We start from the raw sequence: 23,166 nt of genomic DNA, 5'->3' as shown, positions 1-23,166 counted from the left end.
TGTCCAGATGAGTGTAGTGACCTCCCCTCCCTTTTGCTTAGTCTGAGTCTTGCACACTTGAGGTTAGGTCACCCACAGCTGGTCCATCGGGAGTGTTTACAGCAGCGTATGATCCTGCAAGACTGCACACGATGAGAATATCAGAGGGCCCAGGACCGAACCCTGTGGAACCCCTGGGAGATAATGCTGTCTTTTAGAAGTGTTTGTGTCCCAGCGATGTTCTTGAGTCTCAAATCAGCTTATTAGGAGCAAACAGGACAACATGTGGATGAAGTAGCACAAAGGCCGCAGTATCATTGGCTCTGATCGTCTTAATGAAGGTCATGTCTGTGTGGTCTCCTCTAGGGCCTCAGTACGGGACGGTGGAGCGAGCGTGGTTCGCTCTGATGACCGAGGCAGAGAAGGTGAGCGACCTGCACATGGAGGTGAAGACTGCACTGACCGGAGAGGACCTGGAGAAAATCAAGAACTGGCAGAAGGACGCTTACCACAAACAGATGATTGGTGGCTTCAAGGAGACCAAAGAAGCAGAAGATGGCTTTCGCAAGGCACAGAAACCCTGGGCCAAGAAACTCAAGGAGGTACGAGCACAACAGCTCCACACAGTCAGCAAACACTGGCTTATCACTGTCAGGAAGCTTCAGGGCATGTGATGCAGTGTGTTCAACTTATTTGTACAATAAATATGGGTGTGTTCAGCTTATTTCTACATTTAGTACATCACCCACAACACATACACTCAGTTTGCTGGATTATGCTCATTTCATCAATGTAGAATCGTTTGAGAAAGATCTGTTAATTAATAAATAGTCTTTTTGTGATGATAAATATTACTTATTATAATTCATTAATATTTACTGTCCCCACCACCAAACCAGCAGGACCATAATCATTGTTGGTTCTTAAAATCCTTCAAGAATGAGTTGTTTTGTTTCTTGTTTCTTAAAAGTTGAAGGAATTTCTTCAGAACATGATGAGCATGGCCAGGCTTTTGAGGGCTTGAGTGTAAATGTGTTTTATCTGTTCTGTCAAGTGTGTGAGAATTGTTTTGCCCAGAAACATCTGCAAGCGGTCCATCCATGCGTGGCCTCTGATCTGCTGTTCTCAGATGCATTATGGATCCGTTACTGTAGTATGTTTGTCTCACTGTAATGATGACGGCAGGTGGATGCGGTGAAGAAGGCCTACCACAACGCCTGTAAGGAGGAGAAAACGGCCTCCAGCCGAGAGAGCTCAAGCAAGCTGGAGAATAACAACCCAGAGGCCCAGAAGAAGCTGCAGGAGAAAGTGGAGAAGTGCCAGCAGGAAGTTCAGAAGGTCAGTGGTTTCTCCAACCAACCACAAACCGTCTCTCTCTAATGTTCCTTTAAGACTTCACTTGAGCTGAGATGTTTGTAAATGTGTTCTCTATAGTGTTTCAGCAGTGTTTTCACTGAGAGGAACTTATGACAAAGTGAAGGTTACTGTATGTTTACTCTTATTTAAACATCACGAGAGGCGTCCTGTGTTTCATCATGTAACCTTGTAATATCTCATGTTTGGAGTGGATTGTGTCTGAAGGTTTGGTCGAAGTCTCTTTCCATATTTGCAGAGCCTCCAGGCAGCTATTTCAATAAGCTCATATCTGCTAGAATAGACCATGAGAACTATGTAAATATCATATCATATTTCAAATGAACCCAAAGAGCTCTTAAATGTAGTTTTTAAAACTGTGTGTTTTTACATTTCAATATTTTCAATTAGCAGAAAAATCTGACTCTTATAAAAGTTGTTCGGCTTAATGTTAAAAAGACATATATTTCAATAATGCATTTCAAATGAACAATAAAATCTGCCTTAAAGCTCATAGCATTAAAAAATGTGCAATGTGCAATTAGCAACAAATTCTGAAATTAACGGTCATAAATGTTTAACGCGTAAATAGCCTTAGAAAAATAGTCTCATAAATGTTGTTTTTATGCCAAAATATAGCGTTAAAATGCATTTGACATACAATGTTAATCAGTAGCTTGTCAATTTAACTACAAAATAAGTCTCTTTATTCACCCTTTAAATAGCTTTAAAAAAGGCATTTATTTCATGTCCGGGGGGTCAGTCTGCATGTGCAGCTGCGGTGTTTGTGACGGCATGTGTGTGTGTGTGTGTGTGTGTGTGTTGCAGACGAAGGAGCGCTACAGGAAGTCTCTGGAGGAGCTGGATAAGGTGACCCCTCAGTACATGGAGAACATGGAGCAGGTGTTCGAACAGTGGCAGCAGTTTGAGGACAGCAGACTGTGCTTCTTCAAAGAGCTGCTGCTGGGCGTCAAGCAGCACCTCGACCTGTCCTCCAATCACAAGTGAGCACCTGACGTCATCCACATATCGATGCCTGGGTTAAAGCCCAAGGGCGGTTCGTGGTCATTTACATAGAGAAGCACAGGAGCGCTGTTACTGAGACCAGCATGCAAAGCGCTGGGATGAGTCACTCTGCTCATGCAAACCCTCCGGCTGTGCTGGTCTGATAGTTGTGTTTCTCCTTCAGGTACTCGACCGTCTATCACACACTGGAAGACACCATCCAGGCAGCAGACGCACAGGAAGACCTCAAGTGGTTCCGCTCCAACCACGGGCCCGGCATGACCATGAACTGGCCTCAGTTTGAGGTACGAGACACAGAGAGAGCATGTGACAAAACACACAGAGAACACGAACAGGGCTGAGAAAAAACACACCCAAATGACACTCAAGCACCATGAAAGTGTCATCGCAACAGTTCATATGACTCCGAGTCAGTGTCATATGATTCCTTCTGTGAGGCGTTATTCATTCGTTCTGCCAGGATGATGTTATTGACCTTACATGAGCACAAATCAAATATAAGAGCTCTGGTGGAGGGAAGATTTTCACTTCACATAATGGAAAAAAAGTCAAATAGTCAAAAGAACAAGATTGAAAGTCATGAAACACTGTATGTTGTCATACTTGTAAAAAAAAGCTATATTAAAATTGAGAAGTTGATCTCATAATTATGAGCTAAATAGCCAAAAGAATGAGATAAAAATACTAAATCATGAGATATTAAGTCAGAATTATAACAAGGCTAAATGTAATTTCATTTAGTTGAATCATGAGATATTGTCATAATCATAAATCACAAAGCCATAATTATGAGATAAATACTCAAAAGAACAAGATAGAAAGTCAGAATCATGAGTTGCTAGTTGTAATTATAAAAAGCTAACTGTAATTGTAAAAAGTTGAAATCATACTAAGTCATGAGTAAAAAGCTGAAATTTAGAAATTGAAATCTTGATACTGCCATAATTATGAGATACTTAGCCATAATTGAGAAAGTCAAAATCGTGAAATATTAATTATAATTATAAAAGGTTGGAATCATGAGATACTGTCATCATTATGACACAAATTCATAATTATGAGATAAATAGACAAAATCATGAAATACTGAGTGATAATATTACTAAATATTATCTACTACTAAAGTTGAAAAAGAGAAGTCAAAATCATGAAACAGTCATAATTATGAGATATTAAGTCTGTGGTGGAGGGAAAGGTTTTCAGAGCGTTAAGTCCTTCATTTCAAAGCAAGGTATGAATTCACAACTGATTTCATTTAATAGAGCTTGTTGTCATTTTGGAGTTTGATCTCCACTCCATCCACTTTGACTGTATGAAACCAGAAGCTTAAAGCTGTTTCACACATTGATTAGAAAAGACATGAAGGGCTGTGTGTGTGTGGTGCAGGAATGGTCCATGGAGCTGAACCGAATGCTCAGTCGACGAGAAACCAAGAGGAAGCACACTGATGGAGTCACTCTGACGGGGATCAGTCAAAGCACGGAGCAGACCACTAAAACCACCAGCAGCAGCAGGTGAGCAGAAACACCTTCACTATCTAGAGCAGTCTGAGGATGTGTGACAGTGTGTGTCCTCGAGTGAAAGTCATCTGACCTCTGTTTCCTGTTCCTGAGCCACTGAATCATGAGATACTACACCAGGATTTATTAGATAAATCATGACTTCCTGAGGTACTGTAATAGTTATGAGGGAAAAAGCTAAATTACAACATGTCATTGTGAGATACTAAATCATAATTATGAGATAAAAAGTCAAAATCCTGAGATAATGTCATAATTTGGAGAGAATGTTGTAATTGTGAGATACTAAATCCTGAGGTGCTCTCATAATTGAGGAGACTCAAAACTCAATTAACTCATGTTGTTATCATTATGAGATCAAATTTGAAAATATATATTGTCATTATGAGAATAAATTACATTTATGAGATACCAAATTATAATAATGCCATGAAAAGCAATCCTGCCGACTACGCTGTTTGCTTTGGGGAAGTCGTGGCCTAATGGTTAGAGAGTCGGACTCCCAATCGAAAGGTTGTGAGTTCGAGTCCCGGGCCGGCAGGAATTGTGGGTGGGGGGAGTGCATGTACAGTTCTCTCTCCACCTTCAATACCACGACTTAGGTGCCCTTGAGCAAGGCATCGAACCCCCAACTGCTCCCCGGGCGCCGCAGCATAAATGATGAACACTGCTCCGGGTGTGTGCTCACAGTGTGTGTGTGTGTGTTCACTGCTCTGTGTGTGTGCATTTCGGATGGGTTAAATGCAGAGCACAAATTCTGAGTATGGGTCACCATACTTGGCTGAATGTCACTTCACTCACTCACTCAAAAAGTAAATGTCTTTAGTCATATTTTTTACTTATCTCAAGCTTGACTTGTGATTTATCTCATAATTTCAGCTTTTTATCTTGTAGATTTGACTCCTAATTAAGAATTATTTTCATATTAATGACAGTATCTCATGATTTATTACGTTTATCTCAGCGTTTTGATGTAAGTGATTATGACGGAGTATTGTTTTGATCAGTCAGCTCAGGTGCCCATGAACCTGAGGCTCAGAGCATCATGTGACCAGCGCTGGCTCTGGCTGAGCCGAGTCCTGTCTGCTGTGATTGGCTGTGTGTGTGTGTGATGTAACACTGTCTCTGTGTTGTTAGTGTGGCTGTGGCCAGTAGCTCAGAAGCAGCATGCTTGAACCCGTTTGATGAGGATGAGGATGATGGCGTGGAGGAGGAGGAAGAGCCGGCGGTGGTAGAGCGGCCCAAGAGCAGCCCGGTCGCTGTCAAACGAGTTGAAGTGACCGCACAAACGTTGGTGACCTAACAGCCTCTGTCTGTCTGCTTGTGTCTCTGCATGACTGATGAGTGTCAGGTGTGCTCTGGGTCTGAAGTGTGTGCTGTTTCTCTCCTCTCAGCGCTGCTCCTGTAGAGAAGAGCACAGCCGACGGCTCCGATGAGGAGGCAGCGAACCCCTTCGCATCTGCTAACGCTAACGGCAATCCGTTCGAGGACGAGCCGTCTTCTGAGGAGGTGTGTGTGCCGGTGCGAGCCTTGTACGACTACGACGGACAGGAGCAGGACGAGCTCAGCTTCAAAGCAGGTATAACACACTACATGTCATCTGTTACAGACATGTGTCCTCATCGCACATTACACGCACTTAGTATTCTAATAACAACTAGGCATAATACAACTAAATGTCTTCCTTTTAAAGTTTAATAAAGAGATTTAGTGAAGAGCAGAGAGGGATTTTCCAGTAAACTGCTCCACATGCGTTTTCTTTCCCCACACTTACATGACTGTGTTCACATGGACTGAGAGGATTGTGTTGTGGTGTCAGGAGATCAGCTGATGAAGATGGGCGAGGAGGACGAGCAGGGCTGGTGTAAAGGACGCCTGAGCGACGGCACCGTGGGTCTCTACCCTGCCAACTACGTGGAGGACCTGGAGTGACCTCTGAAGCAGCCACACGAGAGCTGACTTCATCTCTTATAGTGCGCTCGGGGTCAGCTGTATTTTACAGAGTTTTACCAATGCTGTTTGCTTTTAGGAACACAATTGATGCAGATGACACGATTTTATGGCTCTGAACTGTTGAAATGAGCCGGCTCCACCTGACCTCTGACCTCTGCGGCCGGCTGTGTTCGAGTGGGTTTTTAGGATGAGGCTGGGTCAGGTCAGCTGGATCTGGACGTGCACTGGATGACATGCTGTGTGTGTGTGAGTGTGTGTGTGGCTTCATAAACTGGTCCCGAGCACAGCGAGAATGTTAAAGCATATGAATGTTGATGTGTGTAAATATGAATTGACGCCGAGTCTGGTTTCTCTCAGGTGTCTCTGCCTTAATACAGTTACAGATGCAGTTCAGTGCGTGGTGCCATGTTTTTCACAGCTGTTCAGCGCTGATATGGATCGAATGATTTGAATATTGCTGTTCACGTCAGGTGACGCCTTCGGTCACATGACTAAACTCAGTTACACACTTTATTGGAGTTTATTCACTTTTGTATATTGTCAAGCTGGCAATAAATGAATTGGTTACATTTCTTGAATTATTCTTTTTCTGTTTAAAATATATATAAATATACACAAACACATACAGACAACAGTTTCTTTTAATTTCTTCATATTTGACAACAGTCAATATTAAATATACACATAATTCATATATATACAACAAATAAATAAAAATGATTCATGCATTGTACCTTGCTGCTGTTTGCTTTATTTTTATTATATATATAAATATCAAAACATTTGATTTTACCCATAAAAAACATTGTGATCACTTTTTCCATTGCTTGAATTATTTTCTGTTTTAAATATATATTTAAAATGTATATTGTTCATATTATATATACATTTTTTCTGAATTATAAACCTGCACATGTATGTATACACATGTATCTATCTATATATATATATATATCAAATTTAGTGTGTTTTCTTGTTCTCTTATAAATTCAGAATAAGGATGTTTCGTTGTACATGTATCTGTTATGCTGAATGACGATTTTTTTTACACCCATATTTTGACATTTTCAGTTTAAAACCTTAGGATAAACACAACTTATAATTTAACTATTAACTGAAATGGTCTCGTCTTTGAGCCACATAGATACAACAAAAATTGATTTGTCCTGCTGTTTGCATTAGCTCAGCGTGAGCGTGTTTTCCGCCAATCAGCGCCCTCCGTGTGCGTGACGTCACCGCAGGAGGACGAGCGCTGCCGCGGGAGTGTTAGCAGACTTTCCTCACATTGAGTTTAGTTTAGTTTCCCGCAGCAGTAAACATGACGGACCCCAGTAAACACGACATCACCGTCATCCTGAGGCGCCTGCGGTCCGCTCCCGCGAACAAGGTGAATCCGAGCCCCACAGGCCGAGAGCGCGCTGTTTCTGAGTTCTGACACGTCACATATGGCAGGTGAAGCTGCTGTTTTAGCACGAATCCTTCATCACTGATATTATTAAACGAGCTTTATTCCTCAAAACAGATGTCCTGATTCACACTGCGAGTTTGCATTTTCCTGTGAATGTTTCTAAACTTGTTTAAAAGATAATAACCTGTTTTGTAATTGTACAGAAGAGCAAAAATTATTCAAGTAAGTGGGAAAATAGAGTTCGAAACAATGTGTGTTAAAATGTGTGACTGTGTTGAAATGTTTTTTTCTGTAGATCTGATTAATTATAAGATCATTTGAAGGCAGGCAATATGGTGTTGTATTGATATTGGTTGTATTTATTTGATATGTTGTGTGTTGTGAGGTGTGTTTTGACTGCTCTGTGAAGAACCCCAGCTGGGCGAGCATCCCATATGGTGTCTTTCTCTGCATTGACTGTTCAGGGACACACCGCTCACTGGGAGTTCACCTGTCCTTCATCAGGTAAACTTTACACTCTCCCACTCTCCTTCATCGGGTAAACTTTACACTCTCACACTCTCCTTCATCAGGTAAACTTTACACTCTCACACTCTCCTTCATCAGGTAAACTTTACACTCTCACACTCTCCTTCATCAGGTAAACTTTACACTCTCACACTCTCCTTCATCAGGTAAACTTTACACTCTCACACTCCTTCATCAGGTAAACTTTACACTCTCACACTCCTTCATCAGGTAAACTTTACACGCTCACATACTCCTTCATCAGGTAAACTTTACACTCTCACACTCTCCTTCATCAGGTAAACTTAACACGCTCACATACTCCTTCATCAGGTAAACTTTACACTCTCACACTCTCCTTCATCAGGTAAACTTTACACTCTCACACTCTCCTTCATCAGGTAAACTGTACACTCTCACACTGTCCTTCATCAGGTAAACTTTACACTCTCACACTGTCCTTCATCAGGTAAACTGTACACTCTCACACTCATTCATCAGGTAAACTTTACACGCTCACATACTCCTTCATCAGGTAAACTTTACACTCTCACACTCTCCTTCATCAGGTAAACTTAACACGCTCACATACTCCTTCATCAGGTAAACTTTACACTCTCACACTCTCCTTCATCAGGTAAACTTTACACTCTCACACTGTCCTTCATCAGGTAAACTTTACACTCTCACACTCCTTCATCAGGTAAACTGTACACTCTCACACTCCTTCATCAGGTAAACTGTACACTCTCACACTCCTTCATCAGGTAAACTTTACACTCTCACACTCTCCTTCATCAGGTAAACTTTACACTCTCACACTGTCCTTCATCAGGTAAACTTTACACTCTCACACTGTCCTTCATCAGGTAAACTTTACACTCTCACACTCCTTCATCAGGTAAACTTTACGCTCTCACACTCCTTCATCAGGTAAACTTTACGCTCTCACACTCCTTCATCAGGTAAACTTTACACTCTCACTCTCCTTCATCAGGTAAACTTTACACTCTCACACTCCTTCATCAGGTAAACTTTACGCTCTCACACTCCTTCATCAGGTAAACTTTACGCTCTCACTCTCCTTCATCAGGTAAACTTTACACTCTCACTCTCCTTCATCAGGTAAACTTTACGCTCTCACACTCCTTCATCAGGTAAACTTTACACTCTCACACTCCTTCATCAGGTAAACTTTATACACGCACACTCTCCTTCATCAGGTAAACTTTACACTCTCACACTCTCCTTCATCAGGTAAACTACACTCTCACACTCTCCTTCATCAGGTAAACTTTACACTCTCACACTCCTTCATCAGGTAAACTTTACGCTCTCACACTCCTTCATCAGGTAAACTTTACGCTCTCACACTCCTTCATCAGGTAAACTTTACGCTCACACTCTCCTTCATCAGGTAAACTTTACGCTCTCACACTCCTTCATCAGGTAAACTTTATACACTCACACTCTCCTTCATCAGGTAAACTTTACACTCTCACACTCTCCTTCATCAGGTAAACTTTACACTCTCACACTGTCCTTCATCAGGTAAACTTTACACTCTCACACTCCTTCATCAGGTAAACTTTACGCTCACACTCTCCTTCATCAGGTAAACTTTACGCTCTCACACTCCTTCATCAGGTAAACTGTACGCTCTCACACTCCTTCATCAGGTAAACTTTATACACTCACACTCTCCTTCATCAGGTAAACTTTACACTCTCACACTCTCCTTCATCAGGTAAACTTTACACTCTCACACTCTCCTTCATCAGGTAAACTTTACACTCTCACACTCCTTCATCAGGTAAACTTTACGCTCACACTCTCCTTCATCAGGTAAACTTTACGCTCTCACACTCCTTCATCAGGTAAACTGTACACTCTCACACTCCTTCATCAGGTAAACTTTACTCTCACACTCCTTCATCAGGTAAACTTTACACTCTCACACTCCTTCATCAGGTAAACTTTACACTCTCACACTCCTTCATCAGGTAAACTTTACACTCTCACACCCCTTCATCAGGTAAACTTTACACCATTACACTGGCCTTCATCAGGTAAACTTTACACCATTACACTGTCCTTCATTAGGTAAACTTTACACCATTACACTGTCCTTCATCAGGTAAACTTTACACTCTCACACTCCTTCATCAGGTAAACTTTACACTCTTACTCTCCTTCATCAGGTAAACTTTACACTCTTACTCTCCTTCATCAGGTAAACTTTACACTCTCACACTCCTTCATCAGGTAAACTTTACACTCTCACACTCCTTCATCAGGTAAACTTTACACTCTCACACCCCTTCATCAGGTAAACTTTACACCATTACACTGTCCTTCATCAGGTAAACTTTACACCATTACACTGTCTTTCATCAGGTAAACTTTACACTCTCACACTCCTTCATCAGGTAAACTTTACACTCTCACACTCCTTCATCAGGTAAACTTTACACTCTCACTCTCCTTCATCAGGTAAACTTTACACTCTCACACTCCTTCATCAGGTAAACTTTACACTCTCACACTCCTTCATCAGGTAAACTTTACACTCTCACACTCCTTCATCAGGTAAACTTTACACCATTACACTGTCCTTCATCAGGTAAACTTTACACCATTACACTGTCCTTCATCAGGTAAACTTTACACCATTACACTGTCCTTCATCAGGTAAACTTTACACCATTACACTGTCCTTCATCAGGTAAACTTTACACTCTCACACTCCTTCATCAGGTAAACTTTACACTCTCACACTCCTTCATCAGGTAAACTTTACACTCTCACACTCCTTCATCAGGTAAACATTACACACTCACACTCCTTCATCAGGTAAACTTTACACGCTCACATACTCCTTCATCAGGTAAACTTAACACTCTCACTCTCCTTCATCAGGTAAACTTTACACGCTCACATACTCCTTCATCAGGTAAACTTTACACTCTCACTCTCCTTCATCAGGTAAACTTTACACGCTCACACTCCTTCATCAGGTAAACTTTACACGCTCACACTCCTTCATCAGGTAAACTTTACGCTCTCACACTCCTTCATCAGGTAAACTTTACGCTCTCACACTCCTTCATCAGGTAAACTTTACACGCTCACATACTCCTTCATCAGGTAAACTTAACACTCTCACTCTCCTTCATCAGGTAAACTTAACACTCTCACTCTCCTTCATCAGGTAAACTTTACACGCTCACATACTCCTTCATCAGGTAAACTTTACACTCTCACTCTCCTTCATCAGGTAAACTTTACACACTCACACTCCTTCATCAGGTAAACTTTACACGCTCACATACTCCATCAGGTAAACTTTACACTCTCACACTCTCCTTCATCAGGTAAACTTTACACACTCACACTCCTTCATCAGGTAAACTTAACACGCTCACACTCCTTCATCAGGTAAACTTTACGCTCTCACACTCCTTCATCAGGTAAACTTTACACACTCACACTCCTTCATCAGGTAAACTTAACACGCTCACATACTCCTTCATCAGGTAAACTTTACACTCTCACACTCCTTCATCAGGTAAACTTTACACTCTCACACTCTCCTTCATCAGGTAAACTTTGCACGCTCACATACTCCTTCATCAGGAAATTCTACATAAAGCAACATGCAAAACGTCTCTTGACAGTGTATTATAATAAAATTCCACAAGTGGTTTTACAGTTTTCCCACAGTTTTCCCACATCTCACTCACTCACTCACTCACTCACTCACTCACTCACTCACTCACTCACTCACTCACTCACACACACACACACTCACACACACACACTCACACACTCACTCACACACTCACACTCTCTCACACACACACACACACACACACACACACCTGTGCTCTCAGCAGGGTTCGTACAGACATCACAACAATGAAATTCTAGGACTTTCAAGGAATTTTCAGTCATTTCTTTTTTGGTTTTCAAAGACCAAAATCAGAGACCATACTGGTCGAACAATATTGTTATTTTTCAAATTCTAATAAATGAACTAATACAACAAAATGGTACAAAAGAATGCAAAGCATGCAATGACTATGGCAACTTTAACATTTGAAAGGATATTATGGTAAAGTTATCGCTTTCATTATTCAAACTGAATTTTTTTTCATGAATATATTGTTGACCTGAAGAATGAAAGCTGTTATCATACACTTGGAAAATCAAGAGCTTGATCGGGGTGTGACAATACACTTAGCTCACCAAAAAAAGAACAAGACAATATTTTAATACTGTTTTGAAGAAATTTTAATGACAAAATATTTTTTTATTCATATATAAAATTATGAGGCAATAATAATTGGTTCAAATAAAGTATCAAAACCAAGTGATTACATGGTTTTATTTAAATATATAATTTAATATGCATAATATAAACAAACTTGTACTTTATGTATTATAACAAATACCTGGAGGGTACTCTGTAAATATATCTGACGCATTGCATTTTTAATTCTGTGTGAAAAGTGTTTTTTTTTTAAGCAAAACTGAATTTTACTCAAACTTCATATATACTGCCTTTTAAAAAATGGCTGTTTAAGTCAGATTCGAGTATTGTATGAACCCTGTCTCCGAGTCCCACCCAGAGCTCGCGAGGCTCGTGTGCTCATGTTGTGGCTGGACAGTCAGGCTCCTGTGTCACCCACATCACCCCTGGACAGACACCAGGACTTCTTCACCCAGCACACCCGGGTGAGGAACACATGCCCTGTCATTCAGTCGGATGCATGGGTAATTCATCATATATGTGTGTGTGTGTGTCCAGGCTCCCCTGAAGGAAGCTCTCAGTGTTCAGCTGAACAGCAGCCAGCAGCAGAACACACTTCAGGATAAGACTAACAACGGTATGATGACTGAGGAACTCACTCCCTGTGCTCACATAGAGTGATGTTTAATGTTTCTGGACGCTGTTGTGCCTCTGGAGCGCAGGTGAGAGTGAGGTGGGTCCCAGTGTGGAGCAGCTCAGTGTGTCTCCTTCATCTGACACGCACAGCTCAGATCGTGACTCACTGTATCCTGAACGTCTGATTCTGCTCTCGCAGATCTGTCCTCTCTGATCAAGAAGAAGCACACCACAGGAAAGAAAGCAGTGAGACTCTTGCCGGCACTTCAGGATCTGCTCATTTATTGTTCAGTCATACATTGATTTGAATACATGTCTTCTATGAGCATGCTTGTAACCTCTGTATTAAAATGAATTGTAATATTTTGGTGGGTATAAATTGATATAAGTCAGGGTGGTGCGACTCTCCTAATGTGAAGTACATTTAAAGAATCCAATTCTTAAAATATAACCTTATTAATTAGATTGTCACGATCCTTTATTATTATTTCATAGAAAATATAGTTTTATGGTGAGGCAAGGTTAGTACTTTAAATTGTTGAATGTCATGTGGTGTAACTTCCCCAAAATGCTATAATTTCTACAGTGAAAAGTATATAAATGTTTTTTTGTAATTAATAATTAAGATGGAATACTTCAATACCTCTTACTTCATGGTTTCACCACATGATATTTTTAAGAGTCAGTCAAATCAAAACTCGGAGTCATGTGGTGCAGCCATCATGCAGAGGTGATCTGAGATGATTTGGTGGTTTGTGTTGAGCTCGGTGTGTGTGTGTGGTCTGTGTCCTGAAGAAGGTCACCAGTCAGAGCTTCAGTGTCTCGGGCCGTAGACAGACTGCAGGAGGAGAGGAGCTCACAGACCAGCAGCGCTGAGCCCCAGTGAGAGAGAGAGAGAGAGAGAGAGAGACCTGCAGGTCAGTCCTCACGGGCGTCTGCTCACTGTGTGTGTGTGTGTGTGTGTGTGTGCAGACTGTGGTCTCTGAGCCATGGAGAGTCTGGAGCTGCAGCGGAGGAGCCGTCTGGAGGGAAAAGAGCAGGAGCAGGCGGAGCGGCTCGGCATGGGCCTCAGCGGACGCAGGTCAGTTAACACACGTGTGTGTGTCTTCTGCTGAATAAGTGAAAGGACTGAATAAATTGTACCAATCAAACAGCACTCAGCGTAGAGTGAGAGGTGCACCTATCCTGGGGTCTCAATAATGGCCCAAAATATTCTAACTTTACTAACTTTAAGTTTGAGTGTGAGCGGGGTTTGTTTTGACCAGTGAGGTGTGAGTGTGGGCGGGGTTTGTTTTGACCAGTGAGGTGTGAGTGTGAGCGGGGTTTGTTTTGACCAGTGAGGTGTGAGTGTGGGCGGGGTTTGTTTTGACCAGTGAGGGGTGAGTGTGGGCGGGGTTTGTTTTGACCAGTGAGGCGTGAGTGTGAGCGGGGTTTGTTTTGACCAGTGAGGGGTGAGTGTGGGCGGGGTTTGTTTTGACCAGTGAGGTGTGAGTGTGGGCGGGGTTTGTTTTGACCAGTGAGGGGTGAGTGTGGGCGGGGTTTGTTTTGACCAGTGAGGTGTGAGTGTGGGCGGGGTTTGTTTTGACCAGTGAGGGGTGAGTGTGGGCGGGGTTTGTTTTGACCAGTGAGGTGTGAGTGTGGGCGGGGTTTGTTTTGACCAGTGAGGTGTGAGTGTGAGCGGGGTTTGTTTTGACCAGTGAGGTGTGAGTGTGGGCGGGGTTTGTTTTGACCAGTGAGGGGTGAGTGTGGCCGGGGTTTGTTTTGACCAGTGAGGTGTGAGTGTGGGCGGGGTTTGTTTTGACCAGTGAGGGGTGAGTGTGGGCGGGGTTTGTTTTGACCAGTGAGGTGTGAGTGTGGGCGGGGTTTGTTTTGACCAGTGAGGCGTGAGTGTGGGCGGGGTTTGTTTTGACCAGTGAGGTGTGAGTGTGAGCGGGGTTTGTTTTGACCAGTGAGGTGTGAGTGGGGGCGGGGTTTGTTTTGACCAGTGAGGTGTGAGTGTGAGCGGGGTTTGTTTTGACCAGTGAGGCGTGAGTGTGGGCGGGGTTTGTTTTGACCAGTGAGGGGTGAGTGTGGGCGGGGTTTGTTTTGACCAGTGAGGCGTGAGTGTGGGTGGGGTTTGTTTTGACCAGTGAGGTGTGAGTGTGGGAGGGGTTTCTTTTGACAGTGAGGTGTGAGTGTGGGCGGGGTTTGTTTCAACCAGTGAGGCGTGCGTGTGGGCGGGGTTTGTTTTGACCATGGAGGCGTGCGTGTGTGTAAACTTTACACTCTCACACTCCTTCATCAGGTAAACTTTACACTCTCACTCTCCTTCATCAGGTAAACTTTACACTCTCACACTCCTTCATCAGGTAAACTTTACACTCTCACACTCCTTCATCAGGTAAACTTTACACTCTCACACTCCTTCATCAGGTAAACTTTACACCATTACACTGTCCTTCATCAGGTAAACTTTACACCATTACACTGTCCTTCATCAGGTAAACTTTACACCATTACACTGTCCTTCATCAGGTAAACTTTACACCATTACACTGTCCTTCATCAGGTAAACTTTACACTCTCACACTCCTTCATCAGGTAAACTTTACACTCTCACACTCCTTCATCAGGTAAACTTTACACTCTCACACTCCTTCATCAGGTAAACATTACACACTCACACTCCTTCATCAGGTAAACTTTACACGCTCACATACTCCTTCATCAGGTAAACTTAACACTCTCACTCTCCTTCATCAGGTAAACTTTACACGCTCACATACTCCTTCATCAGGTAAACTTTACACTCTCACTCTCCTTCATCAGGTAAACTTTACACGCTCACACTCCTTCATCAGGTAAACTTTACACGCTCACACTCCTTCATCAGGTAAACTTTACGCTCTCACACTCCTTCATCAGGTAAACTTTACGCTCTCACACTCCTTCATCAGGTAAACTTTACACGCTCACATACTCCTTCATCAGGTAAACTTAACACTCTCACTCTCCTTCATCAGGTAAACTTAACACTCTCACTCTCCTTCATCAGGTAAACTTTACACGCTCACATACTCCTTCATCAGGTAAACTTTACACTCTCACTCTCCTTCATCAGGTAAACTTTACACACTCACACTCCTTCATCAGGTAAACTTTACACGCTCACATACTCCATCAGGTAAACTTTACACTCTCACACTCTCCTTCATCAGGTAAACTTTACACACTCACACTCCTTCATCAGGTAAACTTAACACGCTCACACTCCTTCATCAGGTAAACTTTACGCTCTCACACTCCTTCATCAGGTAAACTTTACACACTCACACTCCTTCATCAGGTAAACTTAACACGCTCACATACTCCTTCATCAGGTAAACTTTACACTCTCACACTCCTTCATCAGGTAAACTTTACACTCTCACACTCTCCTTCATCAGGTAAACTTTGCACGCTCACATACTCCTTCATCAGGAAATTCTACATAAAGCAACATGCAAAACGTCTCTTGACAGTGTATTATAATAAAATTCCACAAGTGGTTTTACAGTTTTCCCACAGTTTTCCCACATCTCACTCACTCACTCACTCACTCACTCACTCACTCACTCACTCACTCACTCACTCACTCACTCACTCACACACACACACACTCACACACACACACTCACACACTCACTCACACACTCACACTCTCTCACACACACACACACACACACACACACACCTGTGCTCTCAGCAGGGTTCGTACAGACATCACAACAATGAAATTCTAGGACTTTCAAGGAATTTTCAGTCATTTCTTTTTTGGTTTTCAAAGACCAAAATCAGAGACCATACTGGTCGAACAATATTGTTATTTTTCAAATTCTAATAAATGAACTAATACAACAAAATGGTACAAAAGAATGCAAAGCATGCAATGACTATGGCAACTTTAACATTTGAAAGGATATTATGGTAAAGTTATCGCTTTCATTATTCAAACTGAATTTTTTTTCATGAATATATTGTTGACCTGAAGAATGAAAGCTGTTATCATACACTTGGAAAATCAAGAGCTTGATCGGGGTGTGACAATACACTTAGCTCACCAAAAAAAGAACAAGACAATATTTTAATACTGTTTTGAAGAAATTTTAATGACAAAATATTTTTTTATTCATATATAAAATTATGAGGCAATAATAATTGGTTCAAATAAAGTATCAAAACCAAGTGATTACATGGTTTTATTTAAATATATAATTTAATATGCATAATATAAACAAACTTGTACTTTATGTATTATAACAAATACCTGGAGGGTACTCTGTAAATATATCTGACGCATTGCATTTTTAATTCTGTGTGAAAAGTGTTTTTTTTTTAAGCAAAACTGAATTTTACTCAAACTTCATATATACTGCCTTTTAAAAAATGGCTGTTTAAGTCAGATTCGAGTATTGTATGAACCCTGTCTCCGAGTCCCACCCAGAGCTCGCGAGGCTCGTGTGCTCATGTTGTGGCTGGACAGTCAGGCTCCTGTGTCACCCACATCACCCCTGGACAGACACCAGGACTTCTTCACCCAGCACACCCGGGTGAGGAACACATGCCCTGTCATTCAGTCGGATGCATGGGTAATTCATCATATATGTGTGTGTGTGTGTCCAGGCTCCCCTGAAGGAAGCTCTCAGTGTTCAGCTGAACAGCAGCCAGCAGCAGAACACACTTCAGGATAAGACTAACAACGGTATGATGACTGAGGAACTCACTCCCTGTGCTCACATAGAGTGATGTTTAATGTTTCTGGACGCTGTTGTGCCTCTGGAGCGCAGGTGAGAGTGAGGTGGGTCCCAGTGTGGAGCAGCTCAGTGTGTCTCCTTCATCTGACACGCACAGCTCAGATCGTGACTCACTGTATCCTGAACGTCTGATTCTGCTCTCGCAGATCTGTCCTCTCTGATCAAGAAGAAGCACACCACAGGAAAGAAAGCAGTGAGACTCTTGCCGGCACTTCAGGATCTGCTCATTTATTGTTCAGTCATACATTGATTTGAATACATGTCTTCTATGAGCATGCTTGTAACCTCTGTATTAAAATGAATTGTAATATTTTGGTGGGTATAAATTGATATAAGTCAGGGTGGTGCGACTCTCCTAATGTGAAGTACATTTAAAGAATCCAATTCTTAAAATATAACCTTATTAATTAGATTGTCACGATCCTTTATTATTATTTCATAGAAAATATAGTTTTATGGTGAGGCAAGGTTAGTACTTTAAATTGTTGAATGTCATGTGGTGTAACTTCCCCAAAATGCTATAATTTCTACAGTGAAAAGTATATAAATGTTTTTTTGTAATTAATAATTAAGATGGAATACTTCAATACCTCTTACTTCATGGTTTCACCACATGATATTTTTAAGAGTCAGTCAAATCAAAACTCGGAGTCATGTGGTGCAGCCATCATGCAGAGGTGATCTGAGATGATTTGGTGGTTTGTGTTGAGCTCGGTGTGTGTGTGTGGTCTGTGTCCTGAAGAAGGTCACCAGTCAGAGCTTCAGTGTCTCGGGCCGTAGACAGACTGCAGGAGGAGAGGAGCTCACAGACCAGCAGCGCTGAGCCCCAGTGAGAGAGAGAGAGAGAGAGAGAGACCTGCAGGTCAGTCCTCACGGGCGTCTGCTCACTGTGTGTGTGTGTGTGTGTGTGTGTGCAGACTGTGGTCTCTGAGCCATGGAGAGTCTGGAGCTGCAGCGGAGGAGCCGTCTGGAGGGAAAAGAGCAGGAGCAGGCGGAGCGGCTCGGCATGGGCCTCAGCGGACGCAGGTCAGTTAACACACGTGTGTGTGTCTTCTGCTGAATAAGTGAAAGGACTGAATAAATTGTACCAATCAAACAGCACTCAGCGTAGAGTGAGAGGTGCACCTATCCTGGGGTCTCAATAATGGCCCAAAATATTCTAACTTTACTAACTTTAAGTTTGAGTGTGAGCGGGGTTTGTTTTGACCAGTGAGGTGTGAGTGTGGGCGGGGTTTGTTTTGACCAGTGAGGTGTGAGTGTGAGCGGGGTTTGTTTTGACCAGTGAGGTGTGAGTGTGGGCGGGGTTTGTTTTGACCAGTGAGGGGTGAGTGTGGGCGGGGTTTGTTTTGACCAGTGAGGCGTGAGTGTGAGCGGGGTTTGTTTTGACCAGTGAGGGGTGAGTGTGGGCGGGGTTTGTTTTGACCAGTGAGGTGTGAGTGTGGGCGGGGTTTGTTTTGACCAGTGAGGGGTGAGTGTGGGCGGGGTTTGTTTTGACCAGTGAGGTGTGAGTGTGGGCGGGGTTTGTTTTGACCAGTGAGGGGTGAGTGTGGGCGGGGTTTGTTTTGACCAGTGAGGTGTGAGTGTGGGCGGGGTTTGTTTTGACCAGTGAGGTGTGAGTGTGAGCGGGGTTTGTTTTGACCAGTGAGGTGTGAGTGTGGGCGGGGTTTGTTTTGACCAGTGAGGGGTGAGTGTGGCCGGGGTTTGTTTTGACCAGTGAGGTGTGAGTGTGGGCGGGGTTTGTTTTGACCAGTGAGGGGTGAGTGTGGGCGGGGTTTGTTTTGACCAGTGAGGTGTGAGTGTGGGCGGGGTTTGTTTTGACCAGTGAGGCGTGAGTGTGGGCGGGGTTTGTTTTGACCAGTGAGGTGTGAGTGTGAGCGGGGTTTGTTTTGACCAGTGAGGTGTGAGTGGGGGCGGGGTTTGTTTTGACCAGTGAGGTGTGAGTGTGAGCGGGGTTTGTTTTGACCAGTGAGGCGTGAGTGTGGGCGGGGTTTGTTTTGACCAGTGAGGGGTGAGTGTGGGCGGGGTTTGTTTTGACCAGTGAGGCGTGAGTGTGGGTGGGGTTTGTTTTGACCAGTGAGGTGTGAGTGTGGGAGGGGTTTCTTTTGACAGTGAGGTGTGAGTGTGGGCGGGGTTTGTTTCAACCAGTGAGGCGTGCGTGTGGGCGGGGTTTGTTTTGACCATGGAGGCGTGCGTGTGGGTTTGTTTTGACCAGTGAGGCATGCGTGTGGGCGGGGTTTGAATTGACCAGTGAGGCGTGAGTGTGGGCAGGGTTTGTTTTGACATTGAGTGTGGGCGGGGTTTGTTTAGACCAGTGAGGTGTGAGTGTGGGCGGGGTTTGTTTTGACCAGTGAGGCGTGAGTGTGGGCGGGGTTTGTTTTGACCAGTGAGGTGTGAGTGTGGGCGGGGTTTGTTTTGACAGTGAGGTGTGAGTGTGGGCGGGGTTTGTTTTGACAGTGAGATGTGAGTGTGGGCGGGGTTTGTTTTGACGCGTGAGTTTGGGCAGTGTTTGTGTTGACCAGTGAGGCGTGCGTGTGGGCGGGGTTTGTTTTGACCAGTGAGGCGTGAGTGTGGGCGGGGTTTGTTTTGACCAGTGAGATGTGAGTGTGGGCGGGGTTTGTTTTGACCAGTGAGATGTGAGTGTGGGCAGGGTTTGTTTTGACGTGTGAGTTTGGGCAGTGTTTGTGTTGACCAGTGAGGCGTGCGTGTGGGCGGGGTTTGTTTTGACCAGTGAGGCGTGAGTGTGGGCGGGGTTTGTTTTGACAGTGAGATGTGAGTGTGGGCAGGGTTTGTTTTGACGTGTGAGTTTGGGCAGTGTTTGTGTTGACCAGTGAGGCGTGCGTGTGGGCGGGGTTTGTTTTGACCAGTGAGGCGTGAGTGTGGGCGGGGTTTGTTTTGACCAGTGAGGTGTGAGTGTGGGCGGGGTTTGTTTTGACCAGTTTGACGTGAGTGTGGGCGGGGTTTGTTTTGACCAGTGAGGTGTGAGTGTGGGCGGGGTTTGTTTTGACCAGTTTGACGTGAGTGTGGGCGGGGTTTGTTTTGACCAGTGATGCGTGAGTGTGGGCGGGGTTTGTTTTGACCAGTGAGGTGTGAGTGTGGGCGGGGTTTGTTTTGACCAGTGAGGCGTGAGTGTGGGCGGGGGTTGTTTTGACCAGTTTGATGTGAGTGTGGGCGGGGTTTGTTTTGACCAGTGAGATGTGAGTGTTAAAGTGGTCGTCTCCTGCTGTGTTTTCCAGCAGTCTGTCTCACTCGGTGACTGAGGACATGCAGATGATCCAGGAGTCTCCGTCTCTGAGCTCCTCCAGCAGGAGAGTGTATGAGAAGGACGAGGAGCAGCAGGAGGACAGGTGCTTCTCCTCCAGGTGACGCTTCCTTCCCAAGGCTCTGTTCGTGTCTCCTGCTGTGTTCACCAGTGTGTCTCTTCCCACAGGCTCCTGGATGAAGCCGAGGGATCGTCGGATCTCTTCTCCAAGCAGACCGATGTCTACCTGGACCCAGACAGGTCAAATGAAGGACTGCAGCGCTCTGGAAGTAAAGCTGATGTGTGCTGTTACTCAGTGTGTCTGTGCCGGCATGGTGTCTGTGAGGAGGAAGGAGCCGCAGGCCGTCTCTGATGATGCTCAGAGGAAGTTCGGCGATGCCAGAGCTATTTCATCAGACATGTTCTTCGTGCAGCAGGACCACTCAGAGGTGACACGTCAGACAGACGCCGCTGAGAAACACCAGTGTTCAGGGCTCCCGCGGGTACCTAAAGCCAGTCGCATCAAACTAAAGGCCATAAAACATCTTAATTTGTACAAGAAAGTCTTAATCATAATTTCAAGAGGTCTTACATTTGGGAAGAGAAAGACTAGAATAGTGAAAAGGCTGTGAAAACTTTAATGTCTTTAAATAAATATGAGTGCTGCTCACACGCAGAGCTGTAAATGTGAACCGCGTGATCGATAAGATGATCAAACATTAGAAGACGGGTATTGTGAGATGTTTTCTGCTTGCAGTATGAGGTTCGGGCGCGGCTGGAGAATTTCTCGGGCAGTTCAGCAATCAGCTCAGCCGATCTGTTCGACGAGCAGAAGAAGACAGCAGGTGTTTGGTTGATCGTAAGTGCGTGTAACTCTGTGTGTTGTGTGTCAGCAGTGTCTCTGTTTCTCTTTGTTCTGTCCTTTATGAGTGTAAGGGGTCATCAAACTGGTGCTGATTGTGGTGAACTGTTTAACTCAATAAAGATCAGACTTGGTGAGAAACTGAGCTGTATGCTATAATCTGTCATAATGCAAGAAAACAAACCAATAGAGAACATGAGAATAGTTGTAAATTTAAATCTCATAGATATTATAATACATTTACATTTATTCATTTAGCAGACGCTTTTATCCAAAGCGACTTACAGATGAGGACAGTGGAAGCAATCAAAAACAACAAAAAGAGCAATGATATATAAGTGCTATAACAAGTCTCAGTTAGGTTAATACAGTACAAGTAGCATGGGATTTTAAATAATATAATATAAAGAAAACAGATAGAATAAAAAAAGAATAGAGCAAGCTAGTGTTAGAGGTCTATACACACACACACACATACAATTGCATAATTAATGAAAAGAAAACAATATAAAAAGATTAGAAAGGTTAATTTTTTTAAAGAATAGAATTAGAATAATGAGTGTTAAAGTTAGAGGGTCAAATAAAGATGGAAGAGATGTGTTTTAAGCAGATTGTTGAAGATGGCTAAGGACTCAGCTGCTGGGATTGAGTTGGGGAGGTCATTCCACCAGGAGGAACATTTAATTTAAAAGTCCGTAAAAGTGACTTTGTGCTTCTTTGGGATGGCACAATCAGCCTGGACAGAACAAGAGCTTGAACAAGGAGTTGTGCAGCATGATCCGAAAGAAAGGGCTTGATCTTGATGTTGAATAAAGCAAATCTGCAGGATCGGACAGTTTTAGCAATGTGGTCTGAGAAAGTCAGCTGATCATCAATCATAACTCCAAGGCTTCTAGCTGTTTTTGAAGGCGCTATGGTGATATGCCTAACTTGATGGTGAAATTGTGATGAAACGATGGGTTTGCTGGAATCACAAGCAGTTCTGTCTTGGCAAGGTTGAGTTGAAGGTGATGGTCCATCATCCAGGAAGAAATGTCTGTTAGACAAGCTGAGATGCGAATAGCTACCGTCGGATCATCGGGATGGAATGAGAGGAAGAGTTGAGTATCATCAGCATAGCAGTGGTATGAAAAGCCATGTTTCTGAATGACAGAACCTAATGATGCCATGTAGACAGAGAAGAGAAGTGGTCCAAGAACTGAGCCCTGAGGCACCCCAGTAGTTAAGATGTTGTGATTTGGTGATCTGGTGGTTAACTGTGTCAAAAGCAGTAGACAGATCAAGCAGGATAAGTACTGAAGATTTGGATTCTGCTCTTGCCAGTCTTAGAGCTTCAACAACTGAGAGCAAGGCCGTCTCAGTTGAATGTCCACTTCTGAAGCCAGATTGGTTGCTGTCAAGGAGGTTGTTGTGTGTTAGAAATGTAGAGACTTGTTTGAACACAGCTCGTTCAAGTATTTTTGCAATGAAAGGAAGAAGGGAAACTGGTCTGTGGTTCTCTAAAACAGATGGGTTGAGGGTGGGTTTCTTAAATAGTGGAGTTATACGTGCCTGTCTAAATGATGAGGGAAAACACCAGTGTGGAGGGATGTGTTGATGATGTGAGTGAGTGCAGGTACAACTGCAGGAGAAATGGCTTGAAGGAGATGAGATGGAATAG

The 23,166-nt window shown here is 43.4% G+C and overlaps 2 protein-coding genes across 2 annotated transcripts in view; both read left to right on the top strand.

Annotated features, from left to right (window-relative positions):
* Positions 1-5,810, top strand: part of pacsin2 (protein kinase C and casein kinase substrate in neurons 2) — an 11,079-nt gene extending 5,269 nt beyond the window's left edge. Inside the window, exons 4-11 of the mRNA XM_059511830.1 lie at positions 346-581; positions 1,165-1,317; positions 2,161-2,336; positions 2,522-2,642; positions 3,745-3,872; positions 5,016-5,168; positions 5,273-5,457; positions 5,698-5,810. Coding sequence (XP_059367813.1) covers positions 346-581; positions 1,165-1,317; positions 2,161-2,336; positions 2,522-2,642; positions 3,745-3,872; positions 5,016-5,168; positions 5,273-5,457; positions 5,698-5,810 — 1,265 coding nt within the window. The remainder of the gene's footprint in view (positions 1-345; positions 582-1,164; positions 1,318-2,160; positions 2,337-2,521; positions 2,643-3,744; positions 3,873-5,015; positions 5,169-5,272; positions 5,458-5,697) is intronic.
* A 1,206-nt stretch (positions 5,811-7,016) lies between these two features.
* On the top strand, positions 7,017-21,665 carry arfgap3 (ADP-ribosylation factor GTPase activating protein 3). Its single transcript, XM_059511594.1, has 17 exons — positions 7,017-7,218; positions 7,625-7,743; positions 12,378-12,483; positions 12,557-12,635; positions 12,721-12,802; positions 13,430-13,516; positions 13,607-13,715; positions 15,637-15,668; positions 17,097-17,202; positions 17,288-17,354; positions 17,440-17,521; positions 18,149-18,235; positions 18,349-18,432; positions 20,640-20,750; positions 20,817-21,093; positions 21,402-21,489; positions 21,541-21,665. The coding sequence occupies exons 1-17, from the start codon at positions 7,150-7,152 to the stop codon at positions 21,663-21,665; spliced, it is 1,710 nt and encodes a 569-aa protein (XP_059367577.1). The 5' UTR covers positions 7,017-7,149.
* Positions 21,666-23,166: the final 1,501 nt, after the last annotated feature.

The sequence above is a fragment of the Carassius carassius genome, chromosome 26, assembly GCF_963082965.1.
Source record: "Carassius carassius chromosome 26, fCarCar2.1, whole genome shotgun sequence".
Lineage (NCBI taxonomy): Eukaryota > Metazoa > Chordata > Actinopteri > Cypriniformes > Cyprinidae > Carassius > Carassius carassius.
The sequence above is the reverse complement of the archived record's forward strand: the minus strand, read 5'-3'. Positions and strand labels throughout refer to the sequence as shown.

What these genes read in the sequence shown, in the direction of transcription:
- arfgap3 (XM_059511594.1), top strand. Translation starts at nt 7,150, where the DNA reads ATGACGGACCCCAGTAAACACGACATCACCGTCATCCTGAGGCGCCTG. An exon ending in CTCTCACTCTCCTTCATCAG is followed by an intron (nt 15,669 to 17,096) that starts GTAAACTTTACA and finishes AGTCCCACCCAG; the next exon opens with AGCTCGCGAGGCTCGTGTGC. An exon ending in ATGGGCCTCAGCGGACGCAG is followed by an intron (nt 18,433 to 20,639) that starts GTCAGTTAACAC and finishes TGTGTTTTCCAG; the next exon opens with CAGTCTGTCTCACTCGGTGA.